This window comes from Oncorhynchus clarkii, chromosome 22, assembly GCF_045791955.1.
Source record: "Oncorhynchus clarkii lewisi isolate Uvic-CL-2024 chromosome 22, UVic_Ocla_1.0, whole genome shotgun sequence".
NCBI classification, from domain to species: domain Eukaryota; kingdom Metazoa; phylum Chordata; class Actinopteri; order Salmoniformes; family Salmonidae; genus Oncorhynchus; species Oncorhynchus clarkii.
Window position 1 is genome coordinate 36,960,216 of NC_092168.1, and position 25,826 is coordinate 36,986,041.

The following is a 25,826-nucleotide window of genomic DNA, read 5'->3' on the forward strand; positions in this document are numbered from 1 at the left end:
ACGCTTAAGATTTTCTGGGCTAACAATGTGAGAAATAATACATTAAAAAAACTAATTACTGAATAGTTTCCTAAGAACGTGAAGTGAGGCGACAACGTGCTGCTCCTTCCCTGAATTTTCATAAATGTTTGTATTTTACATTTCTTATTCGTCAGAATTTTTAAATCACAAACAGAAAAGTATTTAGAGCCTTTTAACCTGTTTTTCCAACATATTTCCCCAACTTAACCCACCAAGACAATGTGCTGTAGGACGTTGGTACCCAGCCAGGTGCTAATGTATCTCTCTCTCCTCACTGAATGAATGACAAATGGATGAATGGGTGATAATTGTGCATGTTACTTCACAATGTAATTTAAATTAGGCCTGAATGATAAGGAGGGTGAAGAGGTTGATTTAATTTAGAAAGACAATAGTGTAATGATGAGTTTGTGTTATTCCTGTTTATTAGCGTTGGTACTCATGTTTATACCAAATCATTTGAACGCATGACTTGTGGGTTGGTATCATTATTTTTGAAGTTTTACTTTGTAAAAAATATGCTGTTATTGGACTGTTTTATTTACTATAACTCTATTACTAATCAAATGCATTGTAAAGGAAATGAAAACATGCTCCGTTATGGGTAGGCCTTTAGAATATTAAAACACATATCAATGACTCTATCCAAGTTGATGAGCGAAGGGAAGCAAACGATGCCAGCACACTGAATGAATGATAAATGGATGAATGAGCAATAATTGTGCAAGTTACTTCACAATTTAATTTAAATTAGACCTAACTGAATGATAAGGAGGATGAAAAGGTTGATTTCATTTAGAACAACAATAGTGTAATGATGAGTTTGTGTTATGCCTATATTTATCAGTGTTGGCCCTAGGGTTAATCATTTCACTGCTCGCCTTGTGGGTTGATTTGTGAGGGACTTGAACTAGTGGTTTTTCGTTGTTACTTATAGCTTAGAGCAGAGGTACTCAACTCTGGAGGTCTGGAGCCTGCTGGTTTTCTGTTCTACCTGATAATTAACTGCACACAACTGGTGTCCCAGGTCTAAATCAGTCCCTGCTTAGAGGGGAACAATGACAAAATGCAGTGCTGGTTTCAAGGTCCAGAGTTGAGTTTGAGGGGCCTAGAGTAACATAAACGAATGAAAATGCTATTATATTATTTGAAAATATAGTTTTTTAGTATTCTAATGTTACCTAAGACCTTAATAAACACAACCAAATTATTATTCTTCTGATAGCATATATGAAATGTATTTATTAGACTGTTAGAATGTTGTTTGCGTCACTGGCTGGAAGTGTTGAAAATAGCCTATAGGCCTACGTTTTCACTAGGACTTTGTAGAAGTATACAAAACATACCCTTTAGTCTATCTAACCAAATAACTATTGTTGTATTTTTACATGGATATATTTCACTAATATTTCTTCATGATACCAATTGTTTATACACAATTTATCAAGCCTTAATGAGGCGCTAATGTTTGGGCACCTTGCGGGTTGATATGCATGTGATGCTAAAGGGGAAGTCCAGCAACATTCTCCAAGTTCTCTAGCAGGTAGGCTGAAAGGCCAGGCATTTCTAGTTTTAATACTTAATAACAATACAACAGAACAGATTAACATAAATTACATTTACTCTCATGGGTGACTAAAAAGAACAATCTGAAGTCCACTCCCCTACGAAACTACGCCTCCGGTCTTTGGGTCATATCTCAATAACCCAGCACCAATAACCCAACACCCAGCACCAATAACCCAACACCCAGCATCAATAACCCAACACCCAGCACCAATAACCCAACACCCAGCACGAATAACCCAACACCCAGCACCAATAACCCAACACCCAGCATCAATAACCCAACACCCAGCACCAATAACCCAACACCCAGCATCAATAAACCAACACCCAGCACCAATAACCCAACACCCAGCACCAATAACCCAACACCCAGCACCAATAACCCAACACCCAGCCTCAATAACCCAACACCCAGCACAAATAACCCAACACCCAGCATCAATAACCCAACACCCAGCACCAATAACCCAACACCCAGCACAAATAACCCAACACCCAGCATCAATAACCCAACACCCAGCACCAATAACCCAACACCCAGCACCAATAACCCAACACCCAGCACCAATAACCCAACACCCAACACCAATAACTCAACACCCAGCACCAATAACCCAACACCCAGCACCAATAACCCAACACCCAGCACCAATAACCCAACACCCAGAATCAATAACCTAACACCCAGCACCAATAACCCAACACCCAGCACCAATAACCCAACACCCAGCATCAATAACCCAACACCCAGCACCAATAACCCAACACCCAGCATCAATAACCCAACACCCAGCACCAATAACCCACCACCCAGCACAAATAACCCAACACCCAGCATCAATAACCCAACACCCAACACCAATAACCCTACACCCAGCATCAATAACCCAACACCCAGCACTAATAACCCAACACCCAGCACCAATAACCCAACACCCAGCACCAATAACCCAACACCCAGCATCAATAACCCAACACCCAGCATCAATAACCCAACACCCAGCATCAATAACCCAACACCCAGCACCAATAACCCAACACCCAGCCTCAATAACCCAACACCCAGCACAAATAACCCAACACCCAGCACCAATAACCCAACACCCAGCATGAATAACCCAACACCCAGCACAAATAACCCAACACCCAGCACCAATAACCCAACACCCAGCATCAATAACCCAACACCCAGCACCAATAACCCAACACCCAGCATCAATAACCCAACACCCAGCACCAATAACCCAACAGTTAAAAAATATTTTATTTTTTATTACAGTGCACCACCCTCCTTTACTCTCTCATCATGTCCTCCCCATCACCCCCCTACCTACACCCCTGTAGGTTATCACTCCATCCATCCTCCCTGCATCCCCCATTCCCTCTTACCTCCCGGGTGATACAGAGGGGCTGGAAGGCGTTGGTTCCACAGGTGATGACCTCAGTCTTATTGACCAGTAGCACGCGGAGGTAGTTCTGACACTCTACCTACAGGGAGTAGTAGAGAGCAGACAGGTTGTTACAGGTTAGAAACCTGCGTACCTTTGTTTGTATTCACCAAACACAAGAAAACGGACCGAAGCGGGGAGGGACTACATTAACTTGATAAGAATCTGGGACCAAATGGCTCCTTGACAGCTTCTACCCCCAAGCCATAAAGACTGCTGAATAGTTCATCAAATGTCTACCCTTATTGTATTCTTATCTATTATAATTTTTTGCACTGACTCTCTTGCACTGACACTCCAACACACACACACACACACACAAAACAAACACATGCATATTGACGCCACACAAACACACACAAAACACACACACACACACACACAATCCTTCACAGTCTTCACATATGCTGCTGCTACTCTCTGTTTATTATCTATGCATAGTCACTTCACCCCTACCTACAGTCCATATTAACTCGATTACCTCGACTAACCTGAACTCCTGCACACTGACTCGGTACCGGTACCCCTTGTATATAGCCTTGTTATTGTTACTGTTATTTTTATTGTCTTACTTTTTCCATTAGTTTAGCAAATTTGTCTTACTTTTTAAAAACTCTGCATTGTTGGTTAAGGGCTCATAAGTAAGCATTTCACCTGTTGTATTAGGCGCATGGTTTGCAACAGAGTGCACTAATGAATACGACCCAGCAATACTCACTCACGGCTCACTTTAATGATATGACTGTAATGTTTTTTTAATCTTTCATCTGTAAAATTAAATGTAACACATTTAAACCTAATCTAATCTCGTTTTTATAAAGCAATGTCTGACGTTTGAGGGAATGAAACTTCTTTGTTGTCCTTAAATATTCTGTCTTGGCAAATAAATAAAATTGCTGTGTTTCAAACTTGAGGTCAGACGACGTTCTCCAGAGAGAATGGATTTTTTACTTTCCCTTCTCCGTTGGGCTTTTGAGATAAAAATAGCATGGCAATCAATTCTCACAAAGAAAAGCGAAATAACAAAATGATCACATGGTTTGTTATCAGCCGTTGGAAGTACAGAAGAAGGACTCTGCTTTGAGTGTCTTACTAAAAAGTCTGTGTTATTTTTCACTTCCCAGCCAGAAAACATACTTCGATTGAAGGGGCCCAAAAATCATAAAATCACTATAAGCCACTCCCACAAGGCCCCATAGAGCCCCTTGACCAGCCAGTCAACAGACTGCTTTTAAAGGAAATGGTTTTATTCAGGGAAGGTCGTGTGTGTGTGTGTGTGTGTGTGTGTGTGTGTGTGTGTGTGTGTGTGTGTGCGTGTGTGTGTGTAGGTGTATATTTGTGTGGTGTGTGTATATATTTGTGTGTGTGTATATGAATGTATTTGTGTGTGTGTGTGTGTGTGTGTGTGTGTGTGTGTGGTGTAGGTGTAGGTATATATTTGTGTGTGTGTATATGAATGTATTTGTGTGGTGTGTGTGTGAATGTGTATATTTGTTTGTGTGTGTGTGTATGTGTGTGTGTGTGTGTGTATATTTGTGTGTGTGTGTGTGTGTGTGTGTGTGTGTGTGTGTGTGTGTGTGTGTGTGTGTGTGTGTGTGGTGTAGGTGTAGGTATATATTTGTGTGTGTGTATATGAATGTATTTGTGTGGTGTGTGTGTGAATGTGTATATTTGTTTGTGTGTGTGTGTATATTTGTGTGTGTGTGTGTGTGTGTGTGTGTGTGTGTGTGTGTGTGTGTGTGTGTGTGTGTGTGTGGTGTAGGTGTAGGTATATATTTGTGTGTGTGTATATGAATGTATTTGTGTGGTGTGTGTGTGAATGTGTATATTTGTTTGTGTGTGTGTGTATATTTGTGTGTGTGTGTGTGTGTGTGTGTGTGTGTGTGTGTGTGTGTGTGTGTGTGTGTGTGGTGTAGGTGTAGGTGTATATTTGTGTGGTGTGTGTATATATTTGTGTGTGTGTGTGTGTGTGGAGCCCTCCCGGGAAGTCTCAAAGTCGTTGTTTACCTCGGTCTTCCCTTTGCTCTGACAGGACCTCCTGGTGTCATCATCTGGAATCCATTCCGTTGCCTAGGAAACCAAAATAAACACATGTAAAAAGAGTGATTGGATGCAGCATTCACCTTTTGCAAAGGGGGCTACCTGAGTACTGCTTTGAAAGAAACTCAGCATGGCTGCTGCCTGAGTACTGCTTTGAAAGAGACTCAGCATGACTGCTGCCTGAGTACTGCATTGAAAGAGACTCACCGTAGCTGCTGCCTGACTACTGCGTTGAAAGAGACTCACCGTGGCTGCCTGACTACTGTGTTGAAATAGACTCACCGTGGCTGCTGCCTGACTACTGCGTTGAAAGAGACTCACCGTGGCTGCTGCCTGACTACTGCGTTGAAAGAGACTCACCGTGGCTGCCTGACTACTGCGTTGAAAGAGACTCACCGTGGCTGCTGCCTGACTACTGCGTTGAAAGAGACTCACCGTGGCTGCTGCCTGACTACTGTGTTGAAAGAGACTCAGCGTAGCTGCTGCCTGACTACTGCGTTGAAAGAGACTCAGCGTAGCTGCTGCCTGACTACTGTGTTGAAAGAGACTCACCGTGGCTGCTGCCTGACTACTGTGTTGAAAGAGACTCACCGTGGCTGCCTGACTACTGCGTTGAAAGAGACTCACCGTGGCTGCTGCCTGACTACTGCATTGAAAGAGACTCACCGTAGCTGCTGCCTGACTACTGTGTTGAAAGAGACTCACCGTGGCTGCTGCCTTACTACTGCGTTGAAAGAGACTCACCGTGGCTGCTGCCTGACTACTGCGTTGAAAGAGACTCACCGTGGCTGCTGCCTGACTACTGCGTTGAAAGAGACTCACCGTGGCTGCCTGACTACTGCATTGAAAGAGACTCACCGTGGCTGCCTGACTACTGCGTTGAAATAGACTCACCGTGGCTGCTGCCTGACTACTGCGTTGAAAGAGACTCACCGTGGCTGCTGCCTGACTACTACGTTGAAAGAGACTCACCGTGGCTGCTGCCTGACTACTGCGTTGAAAGAGACTCACCGTGGCTGCCTGACTACTGCGTTGAAAGAGACTCAGCGTGGCTGCCTGACTACTGCGTTGAAAGAGACTCACCGTAGCTGATGCCTGACTTCTGCGTTGAAAGAGACTCACCGTGGCTGCTGCCTGACTACTGCATTGAAAGAGACTCACCGTGGTTGCTGCCTGACTACTGCGTTGAAAGAGACTCACCGTGGCTGCCTGACTACTGCGTTGAAAGAGACTCACTGTGGCTGCCTGACTACTGTGTTGAAAGAGACTCACTGTGGCTGCCTGACTACTGTGTTGAAAGAGACTCAGCGTGGCTGCTGCCTGACTACTGCGTTGAAAGCGACTCAGTGTGGCTGCTGCCTGTCTACTGCGTTGAAAGAGACTCAGCATGGCTGCTGCCTGACTACTGCGTTGAAAGAGACTCAGTGTGGCTGCTGCCTGTCTACTGCGTTGAAAGAGACTCACCGTAGCTGCTGCCTGACTACTGCGTTGAAAGAGACTCAGCGTGGCTGCTGCCTGACTACTGCGTTGAAAGAGACTCACCGTGGCTGCCTGACTACTGCGTTGAAAGAGACTCACCGTGGCTGCCTGACTACTGCGTTGAAAGAGACTCAGCGTGGCTGCTGCCTGACTACTGCGTTGAAAGACTCACAGTGGCTGCCTGACTACTGCGTTGAAAGACTCACAGTGGCTGCCTGACTACTGCGTTGAAAGACTCACAGTGGCTGCCTGACTACTGCGTTGAAAGACTCACAGTGGCTGCCTGACTACTGCGTTGAAAGACTCACAGTGGCTGCCTGACTACTTCCTTAGAAAGAGAAAGTGGCTGCCTGACTACTTCCTTAGAAAGAGAAAGTGGCTGCCTGACTACTTCCTTAGAAAGAGAAAGTGGCTGCCTGCAAATGACGCAACTCTTGACGGTAATATTAACAACACAACACAGTCGCCATGAAAAGACACAAACTTTATTGTTGTTTGTTAATTGCGTCAACATGGAGCTGAGTGGGCCAGCCAGTGGATTACAAGGTGAGGTAACCAGACAGGACCATGGCTGTAGCCCAGAAGTCTTTAGCATCTTCTTCTCTCATTAAAGCTAAAGCAGTGTGTTTCAGAGTCCAATCCTCCATCACACACACACACACCGTCCTTCAATCTTCTACCACACACACACACACACACACACACACACACACACACACACACACACACACACACACACACACACACACACACACACACACACACACACACACACACACACACACACACACACACACACACACACAGTCCTCCAATCTTCTACCACACCAATGCCGGTTGTTTCTCCACGGCCCAATTACATTCCTTTAGAACCGTATGCCTTGGTTTTAATTAAGAATGCCCTAGCTCAGTGCTGGGGCAGACACGCACGCACACACACACACACACCCCTAACAGAGCAGAATTGGCCTTTTGTATAGAAGCCTGAGAGATGGTACTCTCTCTCATCGGTATCACTTTGTGTTTAGGTCTCCCAGTTTCACTAAAAATAGCCGTGGTGCTGCTGGCCTGACCCACTAGTGCTGGAACAGAGAGAGAGAAAAGCTAAAGTTGGCACGGACTCGTGCCAGAGTATACCCCCTATGTGACACTCCCCTCTCCTCCTCTCCCCTATCATTCTCCTCTCCACCTCTCCTCTAATCTATTTCAGCGAATGGGGTGCCTCTTTGCACACACTTGAGCAAAAGTCTAGCCATTCCGGTTCTCTCTCTCATAGTATTGACTTTGAGATTGAGCATCCATAACACACAACACAACCACAACAACCACCATTTTGCCTTGTTCTTCACACAGTGGAACATTGCCAAGCACAACAAGGCAAGAGACTACTACAGAGACCGCATCGTGACATGAAAACAGAAAAGCCCATGTCTGGACTCTGGAAACACATTAAAGTGTCCAGAAGCGGCAGAAGGAAACGGAAAGAGTGTAAGAAGGAAATTGATTAGTTCAATAAATCTATGTTTAGCTCACTGAGAGAGAGGATCTGAGTCCTAAATGGCACACTATTCCTTACATAGTGCACTACATATGACAAAAGTAGTATACTATATAGGGAATAGGGTGCCATTTGGTCTGCTCGACCCTGATGAGTCTGGGTGTTATCTCGGTCTGAGAGACTCTTTTCAATTAACCTTCCCCATACTGCCATTAATAGAGAGAGAGAACGGAGAGAGAGATAGAACAGAGAGGGGAGAGAGAAAGAGAGCGAGTGAGATAGAGAGAGGGGGGGGGAGAGAAAGAGCGAGTGGGATAGGAGAGATAGAGAGAGAGAGAGAGGGGGGAGAAAGAGAGAGTGGGATAGGAGAGAGAGAGAGAGAGAGAGAGAGAGAGAGAGAGAGAGAGAGAGAGAGAGAGAGAGAGAGAGAGAGGAGAGAGTCATGTAGGCCAGCCAGCCATACAGGCCCACTGTGATTCAATTAGACAACTAGGACAGTTTAAACTCAGGACAGATAAGGTGTAGGCCATCATTGTAAGTAAGAATTTGTTCTTAACTGACTTGCCTAGTTAAATAAAGGTTAAATAACATTTTTTAAATAAGAGCCAGGGCCTCAAATGAATTATTATTTGTGTAACCTTTTATTACCCTCATATCAAGGCATTACTATAACAACATGACAGTCAACAAGCTCTTCAAATACCATCACCCATACCCTCTCTGGGTGGTCTGTCAAACACTCCACACGTCACACTGACCATAGAACTGTTTTTCAAATGAACTGTTACTACATGTCCTCAATAGACCAGCTCTAGGAGCGGAGTAGTGATGACGTGATTCAAAACAAATGCACACACACCCCTCCTTTCATACACCTCTCCATCCATTGCTGTGTGTGTGTGTGTGTGTGTGTGTGTGTGTGTGTGTGTGTGTGTGTGTGTGTGTGTGTGTGTGTGTGTGTGTGTGTGTGTGTGTATGTGTGTGGATGGATGCCTATGCAGTGAGTCGTCGTTTAGGTCATTACCATCTTTTCTCAGCGATAAATGCTGTCAGCTTAACCCCTGACCCCTCGTCGCTTCGTCAAGTCCCTCTCTTCACCCGTACTGGAACAAAGTGAGCTCACTAAGTCCTACCCCAAATACCACAGGGCCCATGCACACCCAATAGCACCACAAATATATCCCCTAGCCCCGGCTGTGACAGGCCTATAAACAGGCCCTCTGAGTGTGGTGACGGCTGTACAATGCCTGCCTGCCCGGGCTGGAGCTGGGCTGGAGCTGGGCTGGAGCAGGGCTGGATGGAGCTGTCTGTCTGTCTGTAAACAGGCCCATAGGGCCGCATGGCAGTAGAGGGATGAGAGAACAATGTAGGGATGAGGCTAGAGGCTTGAGACCCTATTTCAGACTAAAAGGGTTCTTCTAGAAATAGTGATATATGACAGTGATGAGGTGGATGACATGTTAATATCACAATACTTACTATTCTATTCATGTTCAATACTAAGTATTCTAGTTTGCCTTATCCTTTCATATGAGTTTGCCATTACATTTGTGATGATTTTTTGTTCAATTGAGCTACTGACATTTAGAAATAAGGCTCAAACAGAAGATAAATCACTTTACAAGTTATTCACTCTAAATGTCAGTTTAAATGTCAGTTTGAAGGTAACTAAACCACATTGGTTTGAGGAATACAAAATGGTGGATATTGAAAAACAAACTGAAGATAATACATTTTTTCCCCTGCTGCTTTTCCAAAACAGTAAATTATTCAAGTCCTGGACTTGTTGATAAGTTGTGCAACCACTCTTATGCATCTCTGATTTCATTCTCCTCTATAAGAAGGGCCAACCAACAACAATGATGCACCTTCACCAACAACATCTATTTTCCCTCAAACTCAGGTGACACCTCATTTCTTCCAACGTTGTCACTTTGCCACTTTTGGAGGCAATAAGTATTCTGCCCCCGGCAACCCTTTACAGGAAAAAAAATATCAGTACTTTTTAATGGGCAAATAAAATCGCTGAAAATACAATTAGTGAGAGGATGGAGGATTCATCACTTTTACAGAAGATAAATTATGTTTTGGAGGGAAATGTATTACATTTTTACAGAGAAAGTAGGAAATGTTAATGAAACAAACCGCTAACAGTGAGCCAGACAGTTGGAGTGATGGGAAATGGCTCTTGCTTAAACATGGATGGCACTCTGTAGATAAGACTAGGTTGCTCTGTGACATATGACCACAAGCATGTTGACTATTCATTATGTTTTGTGAATCATTTACATCTTAGTCATTTAGAAGACTTATCCAGAGCGATTTACAGGAGCAATTAGGGTTTAGTACCTTGGTCAAGAACACATAGACAGATTTTTCCCCTAGTTGTCTCGGGGATTCTAACCAGTGACTTTTCGGTTACTGGCTCAACGCTCTTAACCGCTAAGCTACCTGCCGAACAAAATGTGTCTGGAGAGAAGACACAGAGGTATTTCAGAGTGTTTGCTTCAGTGGGCTACAGCAAGTACGGTATGTAAAAAGATTGCTGTGACAGCTTGAGACTGCATTCAGTGGACTTGGACGCACACAGGGAAAATCAAGTCTGAAATTTAAAAGTGAAAATAACAATCTTCAGAAGCCTTTATCAACCTGAAATATGCTACAAGGCCTCTCCTCTTCTCCTGCATTGCAGAAGAGTTATTCTGCAACAGAGTAATCAAATGAAGATCCTACATCTGTACAGTATACATACACAACCATAATGGTATGGACTAAGAATCAATTTACTGGACTCTGAGAATATCCCTCCCTATATCCTTGACTCAACCTCCAAATCTCTGTCAAACCGAGTGAGCGTTATGTGCATGATCTGTGATGAAGGTGTGGAGAGGAGGCAAAGAGATAATTTATCTATGTACTGTCTGTTATAGCCTGCTAGCTCTACTCTACTCAAAGCCATCACTTCAATGAGCCCACACCCCGCCTTGCTTCGTCCTCTTGAAGTCACTGACAGAGTACCCTATTCAGGCTTGCACCCCTTCCATCCTCCATTCCCCCCCAACTCCTCTGTTCCCCCATCCCCTACATTATCCTCCATCTTTTACCCCCTCCATTCCTTTCCTTCCTCCGTCCCCCTCTCCACTCCCCTCTTCTCCACTTCACTCCCCCTGTCCCCTCTCCACTCCCTTCCACTCCCCCTCCCAGTCCTACTGACGAATGTGACAGGACTCTCAATGGCCCTCTTTCATTGTCCCTGAACACTGATCCCTAGACAAGAGGGAGCAGATACGCCCTCCTCCCCCGTGCACTCTTCCAGTCCTCCTCTGCTGCCCTCCTCCTTCCCCCTGTGCTGTACACTCCATCCCTCTAGGCCCTCTCCCCCTCCTCCCTGAGTGTGAGTCAGTTTGTGTCAGTGTGTGTCAGTGTGTCAAATGAAATCACACTTGTTGATCCCATGCTTCGCAAACAACAAATGTGGACTGACAGTGGAATGCTACCTTACAGCCCTTCCCAACAATGCAGAGAGAAAGAAAATAGATAAATAATAGAAAAGTAAAATACGTCAAATGTGTATTAATAATAACTACACAATGAGTAACGATAACTTGGCTATATACAAGGGGTACCAGCACTGAGTCGATGTGCAGGGGTACAAGGTAATTGAGGCAGACATATACAGCACAGTACCAGTCAAAAGTTTGGACACTCCTACTCATTCAAGGATTTTTCATTATGAATACAATTTTCTACATTGTAGAATCATAGTGAAGACATTAAAACTATGAAAAAACACATATGGAATCATGTGGTAACCAAAAAAGTGTTAAACAAAATAAAATATGTTTTATATTTGAGATTCTTCAAAGTAGCCACCCTTTGCCTTGATGACAGCTTTGCACACTCTTGGCATTCTCTCAACCAGCTTCATGAGGTAGTCACCTGGAATGCATTTCAATTAACAGGTGTGCATTGCTAATTTCTTTCCTTCTTAAGGAAGGACAAGGTAGGGGTGGTATCCAGAAGATATCCCTATTTGGTAAAAGACCAAGTCCATATTATGTCAAGAACAGCTCAAATAAGCAAAGAGAAACGACAGTCCATCAGTACTTTAAGACATGGACAGTCAATACGGAAAATGTCAAGAACTTTGAAAGTTTCTTCAAGTGCAGTCGCAAAAACAATCAAGCTCTGTGATGAAACTGGCACTCATGAGGACTGCCACAGGAAAGGAAGTTACCTCTGCTGCAGATGATAAGTTCATCAGAGTTGACTGCACCTCAGATTGCAGCCCAAATAAATGATCAAGTAACAGACACATCTCAACATCAACTGTTCAGAGGAGACTGCGTGAATCAGGCCTTCATGGTCGAATTGCTACAAAGAAACCACTACTAAAGGACACCAATAATAAGAAGAGACTTGCTTGGGCCAAGAAACACAAGCAATGGATCCTAGACTTCCTGACGGGCTACCCCCAGGTGGTAGGGATAGAGAAACAACACATCTGCCACGCTGATCCTCCACACGGGGGCCCCTCAGGGGTGCATGCTCAGTCCCCTCCTTTACTCCCGGTTTACTCATGACTGCATGGCCAGTCACGACTCCAACACCATTATCAAGTTTGCCGATGACACAACAGTGGTAGGCCTGATCAGTGACATTGATGAGACAGCCTATAAGGAGGAGGTCAGAGACCTGGCTGTGTGGTGCCAGGACAACAACCTTTCCCTCAACGTAATCAAGACAAAGGAGATGATTGTGGACTACAGGAAAAGGAGGACCGGGCATGCCCCCATTCTCATCGACAGGGCTGTAGTGGAACAGGTTGAGAGCTTCATCAACAAACTAGAATGGTCCAAACACACTAAGACAGTCATGAAAAGGGCACAACAAAGTCTATTCCCCCCTCAAGAGACTGAAAAGATTTGGCATGGGTCCTAAGATCTTCAAAAGGCTCTACAGATGCACCATCGAGAGCATCCAGACTGGTTGCATCACTGCCTGGTGTCATGATGTGGCCCTTTTTGGGTATAGCTAGTGCCCCCCCTCTTTCTCTCTCCTAAACCTAGGTTCTGTTATCTCAGGTTGTACATTCCTGGAGGAGACTCTCTCCCCCTGGCCATGCAGAAAGAGACACATAGAGAGAACAAAGGATTTCACATAGCAAACTCCTAAATCCCCCAAAATGGGGATTTGATATAAAATGTTCACTTGTGAGAAGGTGGAAATGGTCCGTGGACACTTAAGGGTATGACGGGTGTGTTTCATTTGGTGACCTCAGAGAGGACAGAAAACACACATAACTATATCTCTGAATATGTACATTTCTCGATTATTGGGTTTGCATCTAATTCTTGTATAAAATTAATGAGTAAAGATTAAACTATTTGTGAAATTATGTATTGTGATGTTAAACCTTTAATGAAAGAGAATTGTATTCTCTTTAAAGTTTAACTAAGTCATTGGCCCGCCCCAATGAGCACAGACATGATCTGGTGTCATGGAACAGCCCTTTTCTACTGTTACGAATAAAAAACCCTCCTGAGGAAATCCTCTTCAGACCACAAAAACCTCAGTTTAAGCTAAGGTTGTAATGGTTGTTGAATTCCTAAACCATACCACGTGGAGCATTGGCTACACGGCTGGAAATGGTTAAACTCTGAGACTATCGATCCTTACAGAATAAGAGCAAATATTAGATACTAATTACTAGTCTGCAGCAAGAAATTATGTCAACCTGGGATGCGAAGACCGACAACCACTGAAACATCTATTCTATGAGAAGTATCCATTCTAACCACGAAATACTTTTGATCTTCAGGGAGGCAGAAAGAGAGACAATGATGAACTGACTCTCGAACAGAAGGACTGACGATTCCAACAGAGATCACGATGACGCACTGGGCATAAATATATATATTGATTGCAATTATTCCCGAATGAGTGAGCGTTCATGTGCAAAGGATTAGCATTTCAAATAATATAATTATCAACTGTGTAGTGACTCCTTTTGTCCTTCCCGCCCTTTTCAGTCCACACCCACTTCCCTTTGTCCACCAAGCCATCATATCGGCTAAGCCCACTAGGGAACCTCCCCTATCATTTCCTTGTAACCCTATCTACTGTGTTGTCTGTTTATGCATTTCTGTGATTATTTAGTTAGTTAGTAAATAAATGATTGAGACAATTGATGTATGAATGATTCATAGTAAAGGCTGGGTTCGTGCAGATAACCAACAATTTACGATGTTTGGAATGCGACTAACGTGAGGTAAAGAATAATTCATTAATTAGAATACTAACTTTGTAATCTGAAGATTCTCCATTGTGCCCTGACTTTCTAGTTAATTACATTTACATGATTAGTTTAATCACGTAATAATAATTACAGAGAATTGATTTGATAAAATAACAGTCTTCACTTTATTGATGCCAAAGACACGACACTGGTATGGCAACTGCTTGGCCTCCGACCGCAAGGCACTACAGAGGGTAGTGCGTACGGCCCAGTAAATCACTGGGACCAAGCTTCCTGCCATCCAGGACCTCTATACCAGGCGGTGTCAGAGGAAGGCCCTAAAAAGTGTCAAAGACTTCAGCCACCCTAGTAATAGACTGTTCTCTCTGCTACCGCAAGGCAAGTTGTACAGGAGCGCCAAGTCTAGGTCCAAAAGGCTTCTTAACAGCTTCTACCCCCAAGCCATAAGACTCATGAACAGGGCTACCCAGACCCCTCTTTTACGCTGCTGCTACTCTCTGTTTATAATCTATGGGTAGTCACTTTTATTAACTCTACCTACATGTACATATTACCCCGACTAACCTGTGCCCTCGCACATTGACTCTGTACCGGTACCCCCTTTATATAGCCTCACTTGCTATTTTACTGCTGCTGTTTCTTATCTGTTACTTATATTTTCTATTTAAATGTTTTACTTATCTATTTTTTATATCACAGTTATTTTTAAAAACATCTGAAAACTTCTTAAAGCATTGTTGTTTAAGGGCTTGTAAGTAAGCATTTCACTGTAAGGTCTTGTTGAAAAATACAATTTGATTTGATTTGATTAGATTAGATCAGGGTCAATATGTTCTTTAGTCTGATGAGTCGAAATTTGATATTTTTGGTTCCATCCGCCATGTCTTTGTGAAACGCAGAGTAGGTGAACGGATGATCTCTGCATGTGTGGTTCCCACCGTGAAGCATGGAGGAGGAGGTTTGATGGTGTGGGGCTGCTTTGCTGGTGACACTGTCTGTGATTTATTTAGAATTCAAGGCACACTTAACCAGCAGGGCTACCACAGCATTCTTCAGCAATACGCCATCCCATCTGGTTTGCACTTAGTGGGACTATCATTTCTTTTTCAACAGCACAATGATCCAACTCACCTCCAGGCTGTGTAAGGGCTAATTGACCAAGAAGGGGAGTAATGGAGTGCTGCATCAGATGACCTGGCTTCCACAATCACCCAACCTCAACACAATTGAGATGGTTTGGGATGAGTTGGACCGCAGAGTGAAGGGAAAACAGCTAACAAGTGCTCAGCATATGTGGGAATTCCTTCAAGACTGTTGGGAAAGCATTCCAGGTGAAGCTGGTTGAGAGAATGCCAAAAGTCTGCAAAGCTGTCATCAAGGCAAAGGGTGGCTACTTCAAATAACATTTGTTTGGTTACTACACTACTACTATATGTGTTATTTCATAGTTTTAATGTATTCACTATTAATATACAATGTAGAAAATAGTAAAAATAAAGAAAAACCCTGTAATGAGTAGGTGTGTCCAAACTTTTTACTGGTACTGTACATATACCTAGGAATAAAATGACAGATAGTAAACAGTGGCAGCAGTGTATGTGATGAGTTAAAAAGCTTGTGCAAAAAGGGGTCAATGTAGATAGCCTGGGTAGCTATTTTGCAATCTTAGGGCTTGGGGGGTTTCAGTGTGTGCCAGTGTGTGTCCGTAGGCTAGAGCAGGCAATCTTTGAAGTGCCACAGCTGTTCTGACCAAATGTTTACATGGGAGAGATAGAGAGAGGGAGAGAGGGAGAAAGTGAGAGGGGGGAGAGGGAGAAAGTGAGAGTGAGGTGGGGAGAAGGAGAGAGAGAGGACACACAGGAGAGACACTGAACCATCTGAGAACACCATTGACTACATGCCAGTAAAGGGGGCTACATTCTAGTGAAGGGGGCTACATGCTAGTGAAGGGGGCTACATTCTAGTGAAGGGGGTTACATGTGTGCCACAGCTGTAAAGACCGAATGTTTACACAGGAGAGATAGAGAGAGAGAGAGAAAGAGAAAGACGGAGAGAGAGAGAGAGAGGGGAGAGGTAGAAAGAGAGAGAGAGAAAAGAGAGCTTAGAGGGAGAAAGCTTCGAGGCATGCAACACTGAGGCATGCATGAGAGCATCAGCAGTTCCAGACGACTGTGTGATCACGCTCTCCGTATCCGACGTGAGTAAGAGCTTTAAACAGGTCAACATTTACAAGGCCGCTGGGCCAGACTGATTACCAGGACGTGTGCTCTGGGCATGTGCTGACCAACTGGCAGGTGTCTTTACTGACATTTTCAACATGTCCCTGATTGAGTCTGTAATACCAACATGCTTCAAGCATACCACCATAGTCCCTGTGCCCAAGAACACTAAAGTAACCTGCCTAAATGACTACAGACCCGTAGCACTCACGTCCGTAGCCATGAAGTGTTTTGAATGGCTGGTAAGGGCTCACATTAACACCATTATCCCAGAAACCCTAGACCCACTCCAATTTGCATAGAGCTCAAACAGATCCACAGATGATGCGATCTCTATTGTACTCCACACTGCCACACTGCCACCTTTCCCACCTGGGCAAAAGGAACACCCACGTGAGAATGCTACTCACTGACTACAGCTCAGCGTTTAACACAATTGTGCCCTCAAAGCTCATCACCAAGCTAGGGATCCTGGGACTAAATGCCTCCCTCTGCAACTGGCTTCTGGACTTCCTGACGGGTCGCCCCAGGTGGTGAGGGTAGGTAGCAACACATCTGCCACGCTTATCCTCAACACTGGAGCCCTTCAAGGGGGCCTGCTCAGTCCCCTCCTGTCCTCCCTGTTCACCCACGACTGCATGGCCAGACATGACTCCAAAATCATCATTACGTTTGCAGACGACACAACAGTGGTAGTAAGCCTGATCACCGACAACGACGAGACAGCTTATAGGTCAGAGACCTGGCCAGCTGGTGCCAGAATAACAACCTATCCCTCAACGTAATCAAGACAAAGGAGATGATTGTGGACCACAGGAAAGGGAGGACCGAGCAGCCCCCATTCTCATCGACGGGGCTGTAGTGGAGCAGGTTGAGAGCTTCAAGTTCCTCCTACAGTCTCCTACAGGCCATTACTCTGTCCCAGTGGAGCCTCCTACAGGCCATTACTCTGTCCCAGTGGAGCCTCCTACAGTCTCCTACAGGCCATTACTCTGTCCCAGTGGAGCCTCCTACAGTCTCCTACAGGCCATTACTCTGTCCCAGTGGAGCCTCCTACCGACCATTACTCTGTCCTAGTGGAGCCTTCTACAGTCTCCTACAGGCCATTACTCTGTCCCGTTGGAGCCTCCTACAGTCTCCTACAGGCCATCACTCTGTCCCAGTGGAGCCTCCTACAGTCTCCTACAGGCCATTACTCTGTCCCAGTGGATACTCCTACAGTCTCCTACAGGCCATTACTCTGTCCCAGTGGAGCCTCCTACAGGCCATTACTCTGTCCCAGTGGAGCCTCCTACAAGCCATTACTCTGTCCCAGTGGAGCCTCCTACAGTCTCCTACAGGCCATTACTCTGTCCCAGTGGAGCCTCCTACAGTCTCCTACAGGCCATTACTCTGTCCCAGTGGAGCCTCCTACAGGCCTTTACTCTGTCCCAGTGGAGCCTCCTACAGGCCATTACTCTGTCCCAGTGGAGTCTCCTACAGGCCATTACTCTGTCCCAGTGGAGCCTCCTACAGTCTCCTACAGACCATTACTCTGTCCCAGTGGAGCCTCCAACAGTCTCCTACAGACCATTACTCTGTCCCAGTGGAGCCTCCTACAGTCTCCTACAGGCCATTACTCTGTCCCAGTGGAGCCTCCTACAGTCTCCTACAGACCATTACTCTGTCCCAGTGGACCCTCCTACAGGCCATTACTCTGTCCAGGTGGAGCCTCCTACAGGCCATTACTCTGTCCCAGTGGAGCCTCCTACAGTCTCCTACAGGCCATTACTCTGTCCCAGTGGATACTCCTACAGTCTCCTACAGGCCATTACTCTGTCCCAGTGGAGTCTCCTACAGTCTCCTACAGACCATTACTCTGTCCCAGTGGAGTCTCCTACAGGCCATTACTCTGTCCCAGTGGAGTCTCCTACAGTCTCCTACAGACCATTACTCTGTCCCAGTGGAGCCTCCTACAGACCATTACTCTGTCCCAGTGGAGTCTCCTACAGTCTCCTACAGACCATTACTCTGTCCCAGTGGAGCCTCCTACAGTCTCCTACAGACCATTACTCTGTCCCAGTGGAGCCTCCTACAGACCATTACTCTGTCCCAGTGGAGTCTCCTACAGTCTCCTACAGACCATTACTCTGTCCCAGTGGAGCCTCCTACAGTCTCCTACAGGCCATTACTCTGTCCCAGTGGAGCCTCAAACAGTCTCCTACAGGCCATTACTCTGTCCCAGTGGAGCCTCCTACAGGTCATTACTCTGTCCCAGTGGAGCCTCCTACAGTCTCCTACCGGCCATTACACTGTCCCAGTGGATATTCCTACAGTCTCCTACAGGTCATTACTCTGTCCCAGTGGAGCCTCCTACAGTCTCCTACAGGCCATTACTCTGTCCCAGTGGAGCCTCCTACCGGCCATTAGTCTGTCCTAGTGGAGCCTCCTACAGTCTCCTACAGGCCATTACTCTGTCCCAGTGGAGACTCCTACAGTCTCCTACAGACCATTACTCTGTCCCAGTGGAAACTCCTACAGTCTCCTACAGGCCATTACTCTGTCCCAGTGGATACTCCTACAGTCTCCTACAGGTCATTACTCTGTCCCAGTGGAGCCTCCTACAGTCTCCTACAGGCCATTACTCTGTCCCAGTGGATACTCCTACAGTCTCCTACAGGTCATTACTCTGTCTCAGTGGATACTCCTACAGTCTCCTACAGGTCATTACACTGTCTCAGTGGAGCCTCCTACAGTCTCCTACAGGCCATTACTCTGTCCCAGTGGAGTCTCCTACAGTCTCCTACAGACCATTACTCTGTCCCAGTGGAGCCTCCTACAGTCTCCTACAGGTCATTACTCTGTCCCAGTGGATACTCCTACAGTCTCCTACAGGTCATTACTCTGTCTCAGTGGATACTCCTACAGTCTCCTACAGGTCATTACTCTGTCCCAGTGGATACTCCTACAGGTCATTACTCTGTCTCAGTGGATACTCCTACAGTCTCCTACAGGTCATTACTCTGTCCCAGTGGAGCCTCCTACAAGCCATTACTCTGTCCCAGTGGAGTCTCCTACAGTCTCCTACAGGCCATTACTCTGTCCCAGTGGAGCCTCCTACAGTCTCCTACAGGCCATTACTCTGTCCCAGTGGAGCCTCCTACAGTCTCCTACAGGCCATTACTCTGTCCCAGTGGAGCCTCCTACAGGCTTTTACTCTGTCCCAGTGGAGCCTCCTACAGGCCATTACTCTGTCCCAGTGGAGTCTCCTACAGGCCATTACTCTGTCCCAGTGGAGCCTCCTACAGTCTCCTACAGACCATTACTCTGTCCCAGTGGAGCCTCCTACAGTCTCCTACAGACCATTACTCTGTCCCAGTGGAGCCTCCTACAGTCTCCTACAAGCCATTACTCTGTCCCAGTGGAGCCTCCTACAGTCTCCTACAGACCATTACTCTGTCCCAGTGGACCCTCCTACAGGCCATTACTCTGTCCAGGTGGAGCCTCCTACAGGCCATTACTCTGTCCCAGTGGAGCCTCCTACAGTCTCCTACAGGCCATTACTCTGTCCCAGTGGATACTCCTACAGTCTCCTACAGGTCATTACTCTGTCTCAGTGGATACTCCTACAGTCTCCTACAGGTCATTACACTGTCTCAGTGGAGCCTCCTACAGTCTCCTACAGGCCATTACTCTGTCCCAGTGGAGTCTCCTACAGTCTGCTACAGACCATTACTCTGTCCCAGTGGAGTCTCCTACAGGCCATTACTCTGTCCCAGTGGAGTCTCCTACAGTCTCCTACAGACCATTACTCTGTCCCAGTGGAGCCTCCTACAGACCATTACTCTGTCCCAGTGGAGTCTCCTACAGTCTCCTACAGACCATTACTCTGTCCCAGTGGAGCCTCCTACAGTCTCCTACAGACCATTACTCTGTCCCAGTGGAGCCTCCTACAGACCATTACTCTGTCCCAGTGGAGTCTCCTACAGTCTCCTACAGACCATTACTCTGTCCCAGTGGAGCCTCCTACAGTCTCCTACAGGCCATTACTCTGTCCCAGTGGAGCCTCAAACAGTCTCCTACAGGCCATTACTCTGTCCCAGTGGAGCCTCCTACAGGTCATTACTCTGTCCCAGTGGAGCCTCCTACAGTCTCCTACCGGCCATTACACTGTCCCAGTGGATATTCCTACAGTCTCCTACAGGTCATTACTCTGTCCCAGTGGAGCCTCCTACAGTCTCCTACAGGCCATTACTCTGTCCCAGTGGAGCCTCCTACCGGCCATTAGTCTGTCCTAGTGGAGCCTCCTACAGTCTCCTACAGGCCATTACTCTGTCCCAGTGGAGACTCCTACAGTCTCCTACAGACCATTACTCTGTCCCAGTGGAAACTCCTACAGTCTCCTACAGGCCATTACTCTGTCCCAGTGGATACTCCTACAGTCTCCTACAGGTCATTACTCTGTCCCAGTGGAGCCTCCTACAGTCTCCTACAGGCCATTACTCTGTCCCAGTGGATACTCCTACAGTCTCCTACAGGTCATTACTCTGTCTCAGTGGATACTCCTACAGTCTCCTACAGGTCATTACACTGTCTCAGTGGAGCCTCCTACAGTCTCCTACAGGCCATTACTCTGTCCCAGTGGAGTCTCCTACAGTCTCCTACAGACCATTACTCTGTCCCAGTGGAGCCTCCTACAGTCTCCTACAGGTCATTACTCTGTCCCAGTGGATACTCCTACAGTCTCCTACAGGTCATTACTCTGTCTCAGTGGATACTCCTACAGTCTCCTACAGGTCATTACTCTGTCCCAGTGGATACTCCTACAGGTCATTACTCTGTCTCAGTGGATACTCCTACAGTCTCCTACAGGTCATTACTCTGTCTCAGTGGAGCCTCCTACAGTCTCCTACTCTGCATCAGAGGAGAGATGAGGCAGAAACAGGCCAGCCATGGTTTCTCCTCAATTCGTTTTCACCATCATGGATCATCCCTTAGCACACAGACACACACACACACACGAAGGCACACACACGTCAGCACCCAGGAACACACAGACTGACCTGACCTGACCTGACACACATTTACAGATTATCCTCCCATTCTGACAAAGACCACATTAATAATTCAATCAGTCATAAGTCTGGATGGACGATGTCATCAAAAACTTTGTCATATAGTTAGGACTGAGTATTTACTGTGTTTACGCACATGCAATACTTATACCAACACAATTTAGATGTGTGAATGTAAAATACCCGATACCTAACCTTTCAGATTCTGGGATCAAATCAAATTGTATTTGTCACATTCGCCGAATACAACAGTGAAATGCTTACTTACAAGCCCTTAACCAACAATGCTTTAAGTGTTAAGTAAACAATTGGTAAGTAAAAAACAGAAAATAGAAATAACAATAGCGAGGCTATATACAGTGGGTACCGGTACAGAGTCAATGTGCGGGGGCACCGGTTAGTCGAGGTAATTGAGGGAATATGTACAGTTGAAGTCAGAAGTTTACATAAACTGAGGTTGGAGTCATTAAACTCATTTTTCAACCACTCCACAAATTTCTTGTTAACAAACTATAGTTTTGGCAAGTCAGTAAGGACATATACTTTGTGCATGACAAGTCATTTTTCCAGCAATTGTTTACAGACAGATTATTTCACTTACAATTCATTGTATCACAATTCCAGTGGGTAAGAAGTTTACATACACTAAGTTGACTGTGCCTTTAAACAGCTTGGAAAATTCCAGAAAATTATGTCATGGCTTTAGAAGCTTCTGATAGGCTAAATGTACAACATTTGAGTCAATTGGAGAATTACCTGTAGATTTATTTCAAGGCCTACCTTCAAACTCAGTGCCTCTTTGCTTGACATCATAGGAAAATCAAAAGAAATCAGACAATAGAAATATTGTAGACCTCCACAAGTCTGGTTCATCCTTGGGAGCAATTTTCAAACGCCTGAAGGTACCACGTTCATCTGTACAAACAATAGTACGCAAGTATAAACACCATGGGACCACGCAACCGTCATACCGCTCAGGAAGGAGACGAGTTCTGTCTCCTAGAGATGAACGTACTTTGGTGCGAAAAGTGCGAATCATTCCCAGAACGACAGTAAAGGGCCTTGTGAAGATGCTGGAGGAAACAGCTACAAAAGTATCTATATCCACAGTTAAACTAATCCTATATCGACATAACCTGAAATACCGCTCAGCAAGGAAGAAGCCACTGCTCCAAAACCGCCATAAAAAAGCCAGACTATGGTTTGCAACTGCACTTGGGGACAAAGATCGTACTTTTTGGAGAAATGTACTCTGGTCTGATGAAACAAAAATAGAATTGTTTGGCCATAATGAACTTCGTTATGTTTGGAGGAAAAAGGGGAGGCTTGCAAGCTGAAGAACACCATCCCAACCATGAAGCACGGGGGTTGTGGGGGTGCTCATGTTGCGGGGGTGCTTTGCTGCAGGAGGGACTGGTGTACTTCACACAATAGATGGCATCACGAGGGAGGAAAATTATGTGGATATATTCAAGCAACATCTCAAGACATCAGTCAGGATGTTCATGCTTGGTCGCAAATGGGTCTTCCAAATGGACAATGACCCCAAGCATACTTCCAAAGTTGCGGCAAAATGGCTTAAGGACAACAAAGTCAAGGTATTGGAGTGGCCATCACAAAGCCCTGACCTCAATCGTATAGAAAATTTGTGGGCAGAACTGAAAAAGCGGGTGCGAGCAAGGAGGCCTACAAACCTGACTCAGTTACACCAGCTCTGTCAGGAGAAATGGGCCAAAATTCACTCAACTTATTATAGGAAGCTTGTGGAAGACTACCCAAAACATTTGACCCAAGTTAAACAATTTAAAGGCAATGCTACCAAATACTAATTGAGTGTATGTAAACTTCTAACCGACTGGGAATGTGATGAAAGAAATAAAAGCATTCTCTCTACTATTATTCTGACATTTCATTCTTAAAATAAAGTGGTGATCCTAACTGACCTAAAACAGGGAATTTTTACTTGCATTAAATGCCAGGAATTGTGAAAAACGGTGTTTAAATGTATTTGGCTAAGGTGTATGAAAACTTCCGACTTCAACTGTACATGTAAACTCATCAAAAAAAGAAACGTCAGTTTTTCAGAACCCTGTCTTTCAAGGATCATTCGTCAAAATCCAAATAACTTCACAGATCTTCATTGTAAAGGGTTTAAACACTGTTTCCCCCTGCTTGTTAAATGAACCATAAACAATTAATGAAAATGCACCTGTGGAACGGCCGTTAAGTCACTAACAGCTTACAGACGGTAGGCAATTAAGGTCACAGTTATGAAAACTTAGGCTACTAAAGAAGCCTTTCTACTGACTTATCTGCGTAAAGGTGCCTTAGGCATGCTGCACGGAGGCATGAGAACTGCAGATGTGGCCAGGGCAATAAATTGCAACGTCCATACTGTGAGACACCTAAGACAGCACTACAGGGAGACAGGACGGACAGCTCATCATCCTTGCAGTGGCAGACCATGTGTAACAACAACTGCACAGTGTCGGTACATCCGAACATCACAGCTGCGGGACAGGTACAGGATGGCAACAACAACTGCCCGAGTTACACCAGGAATGTACAATCCCTCCATCAGTGCTCAGACTGTCCGCAATAGGCTGAGGTCTTGTAGGCCTGTTGTAAGGCAGGTCCTCACCAGACAACACCGGCAACAACATCGCCCATGGGGCAAAAACCCACCGTTGCTGAACCAGACAGGACTGGAAAAAAGTGCTCTTCACTGACGAGTCGCGATTTTGTCTCACCAGGGGTGGTGATCGGATTTGCGTTTATCGTCGAAGGAATGAGTGTTACACCGAGGCCTGTACTCTTGCGCGGGATCGATTTGGAGGTGGAGGGTTCGTCATGGTCTGGGGAGTTGTGTCACATCATCATCGGACTGAGCTTGTTGTCATTGCAGGCAATCTCAGCACTGTGCGTTACAGGGAAGACATCCTCCTCCCTCATGTGGTACCCTTCCTGCAGGCTCATCCTGACATGACCCTCCAGCATCACAATGCCACCAGCCATACTGCTCGTTCTGTGGGTGATTTCCTGCAAGATAGGAATATCAGTGTTCTGCCATGGCCAGCGAAGAGCCCGGATCTCAATCCCATTGAACACGTCTGGGACCTGTTGGTTCGGAGGGTGAGGGCTAGGGACAATCCCCCCAGAAATGTCCAGGAACTTGCAGGTGCCTTGGTGGAAGAGTGGGGTAACATCTCACAGGAAGAACTGGCAAACCTGGTGCAGTCCATGAGGAGGAGATGCACTGCCACACCAGATAGTGACTGTTACTTTTTATTTTGACCCCACCTTTGTTCAGGGACACATTATTCATTTTCTGTTAGTCACGTCTGTGGAACTTGTTCAGTTTTTGAATCTTGTTATGTTCATACAAATATTTACACATTACATTTGCTGAAAATAAACAAAGTTGACAGTGAGAGGATGTTTATTTTTTGTGCTGAGTTTAGGTATAGTTAAAGTGACTATGCATAGATTATAAACAGAGAGTAGTAGTAGTGTAAAAGAGGGGTCTGGGCAGCCCTTTGATTAGCTGGTCAGGAGTCTTATGGCTTGGGGGTAGAAGCTGTTAAGAAGCATTTTGGACCTTTTGGATCTCTTCAAATTAAATCCAACTGTCATCCAATTTGTAATTGCATCTTCATGCCAAGATGTTACAAATAACCAGATGGCCTTTTTCTCATCTTATCTTTCCTTCAACAAACTACTTCAAGAAGTTTACATAAGTAAATAAATATAAATATTTGTTTTCCTTCTCCTTCTCATCCGTTAAGAGTTTCCCCATAAATCTTTGTTGACCAGGGAGTTTGAACAGAACATTTTCTGTTCTTTCAGTAATCTATAGTTCAGAGGTCAAGACCTCTTGACCAGGGAGGTGGCCCCTATTCCCCTGACCTTGGTCTTCACAATCCAACACAATGCATCTTGGGACAGAACAATAGCAGCAGGTCAAACAAGTATTTCCTCCAATGACTGACAACAGCTTTTAGCTTCCTTCTGACTCATTCCATCTGTTTCTGTAAGGCCAGGGCTCTTTCAATTAATCTTTCCCCGATTCCTCAATTCCTCTCTCCTCCTCAAAAACATTGGAGAGCAAGGTCTGGGGGAGGGACCTTGGACCTTCACCTTCAATACAGTTGACGAGACTAGGAGAGGGGATGTGAGGAATCACTGAAAGATTCATTGAGAAAGAGCCCTGATGTTTGGGACAGAGTCATGGGACACACT

The 25,826-nt window shown here is 45.4% G+C and overlaps 1 protein-coding gene across 4 annotated transcripts in view; it reads right to left on the bottom strand.

The window, feature by feature from the left end:
- The window catches only part of LOC139380841 (semaphorin-5B-like), a 288,353-nt gene that overhangs the window by 114,131 nt on the left and 148,396 nt on the right, over positions 1–25,826 (bottom strand). For all 4 annotated transcript variants that reach the window (XM_071123938.1, XM_071123939.1, XM_071123940.1 and 1 more), the window contains exons 6-7: positions 5,046–5,108; positions 2,980–3,078 (exon numbers count right to left, since the gene is read on the bottom strand). In XM_071123938.1, coding sequence (XP_070980039.1) covers positions 2,980–3,078; positions 5,046–5,108 — 162 coding nt within the window. The remainder of the gene's footprint in view (positions 1–2,979; positions 3,079–5,045; positions 5,109–25,826) is intronic.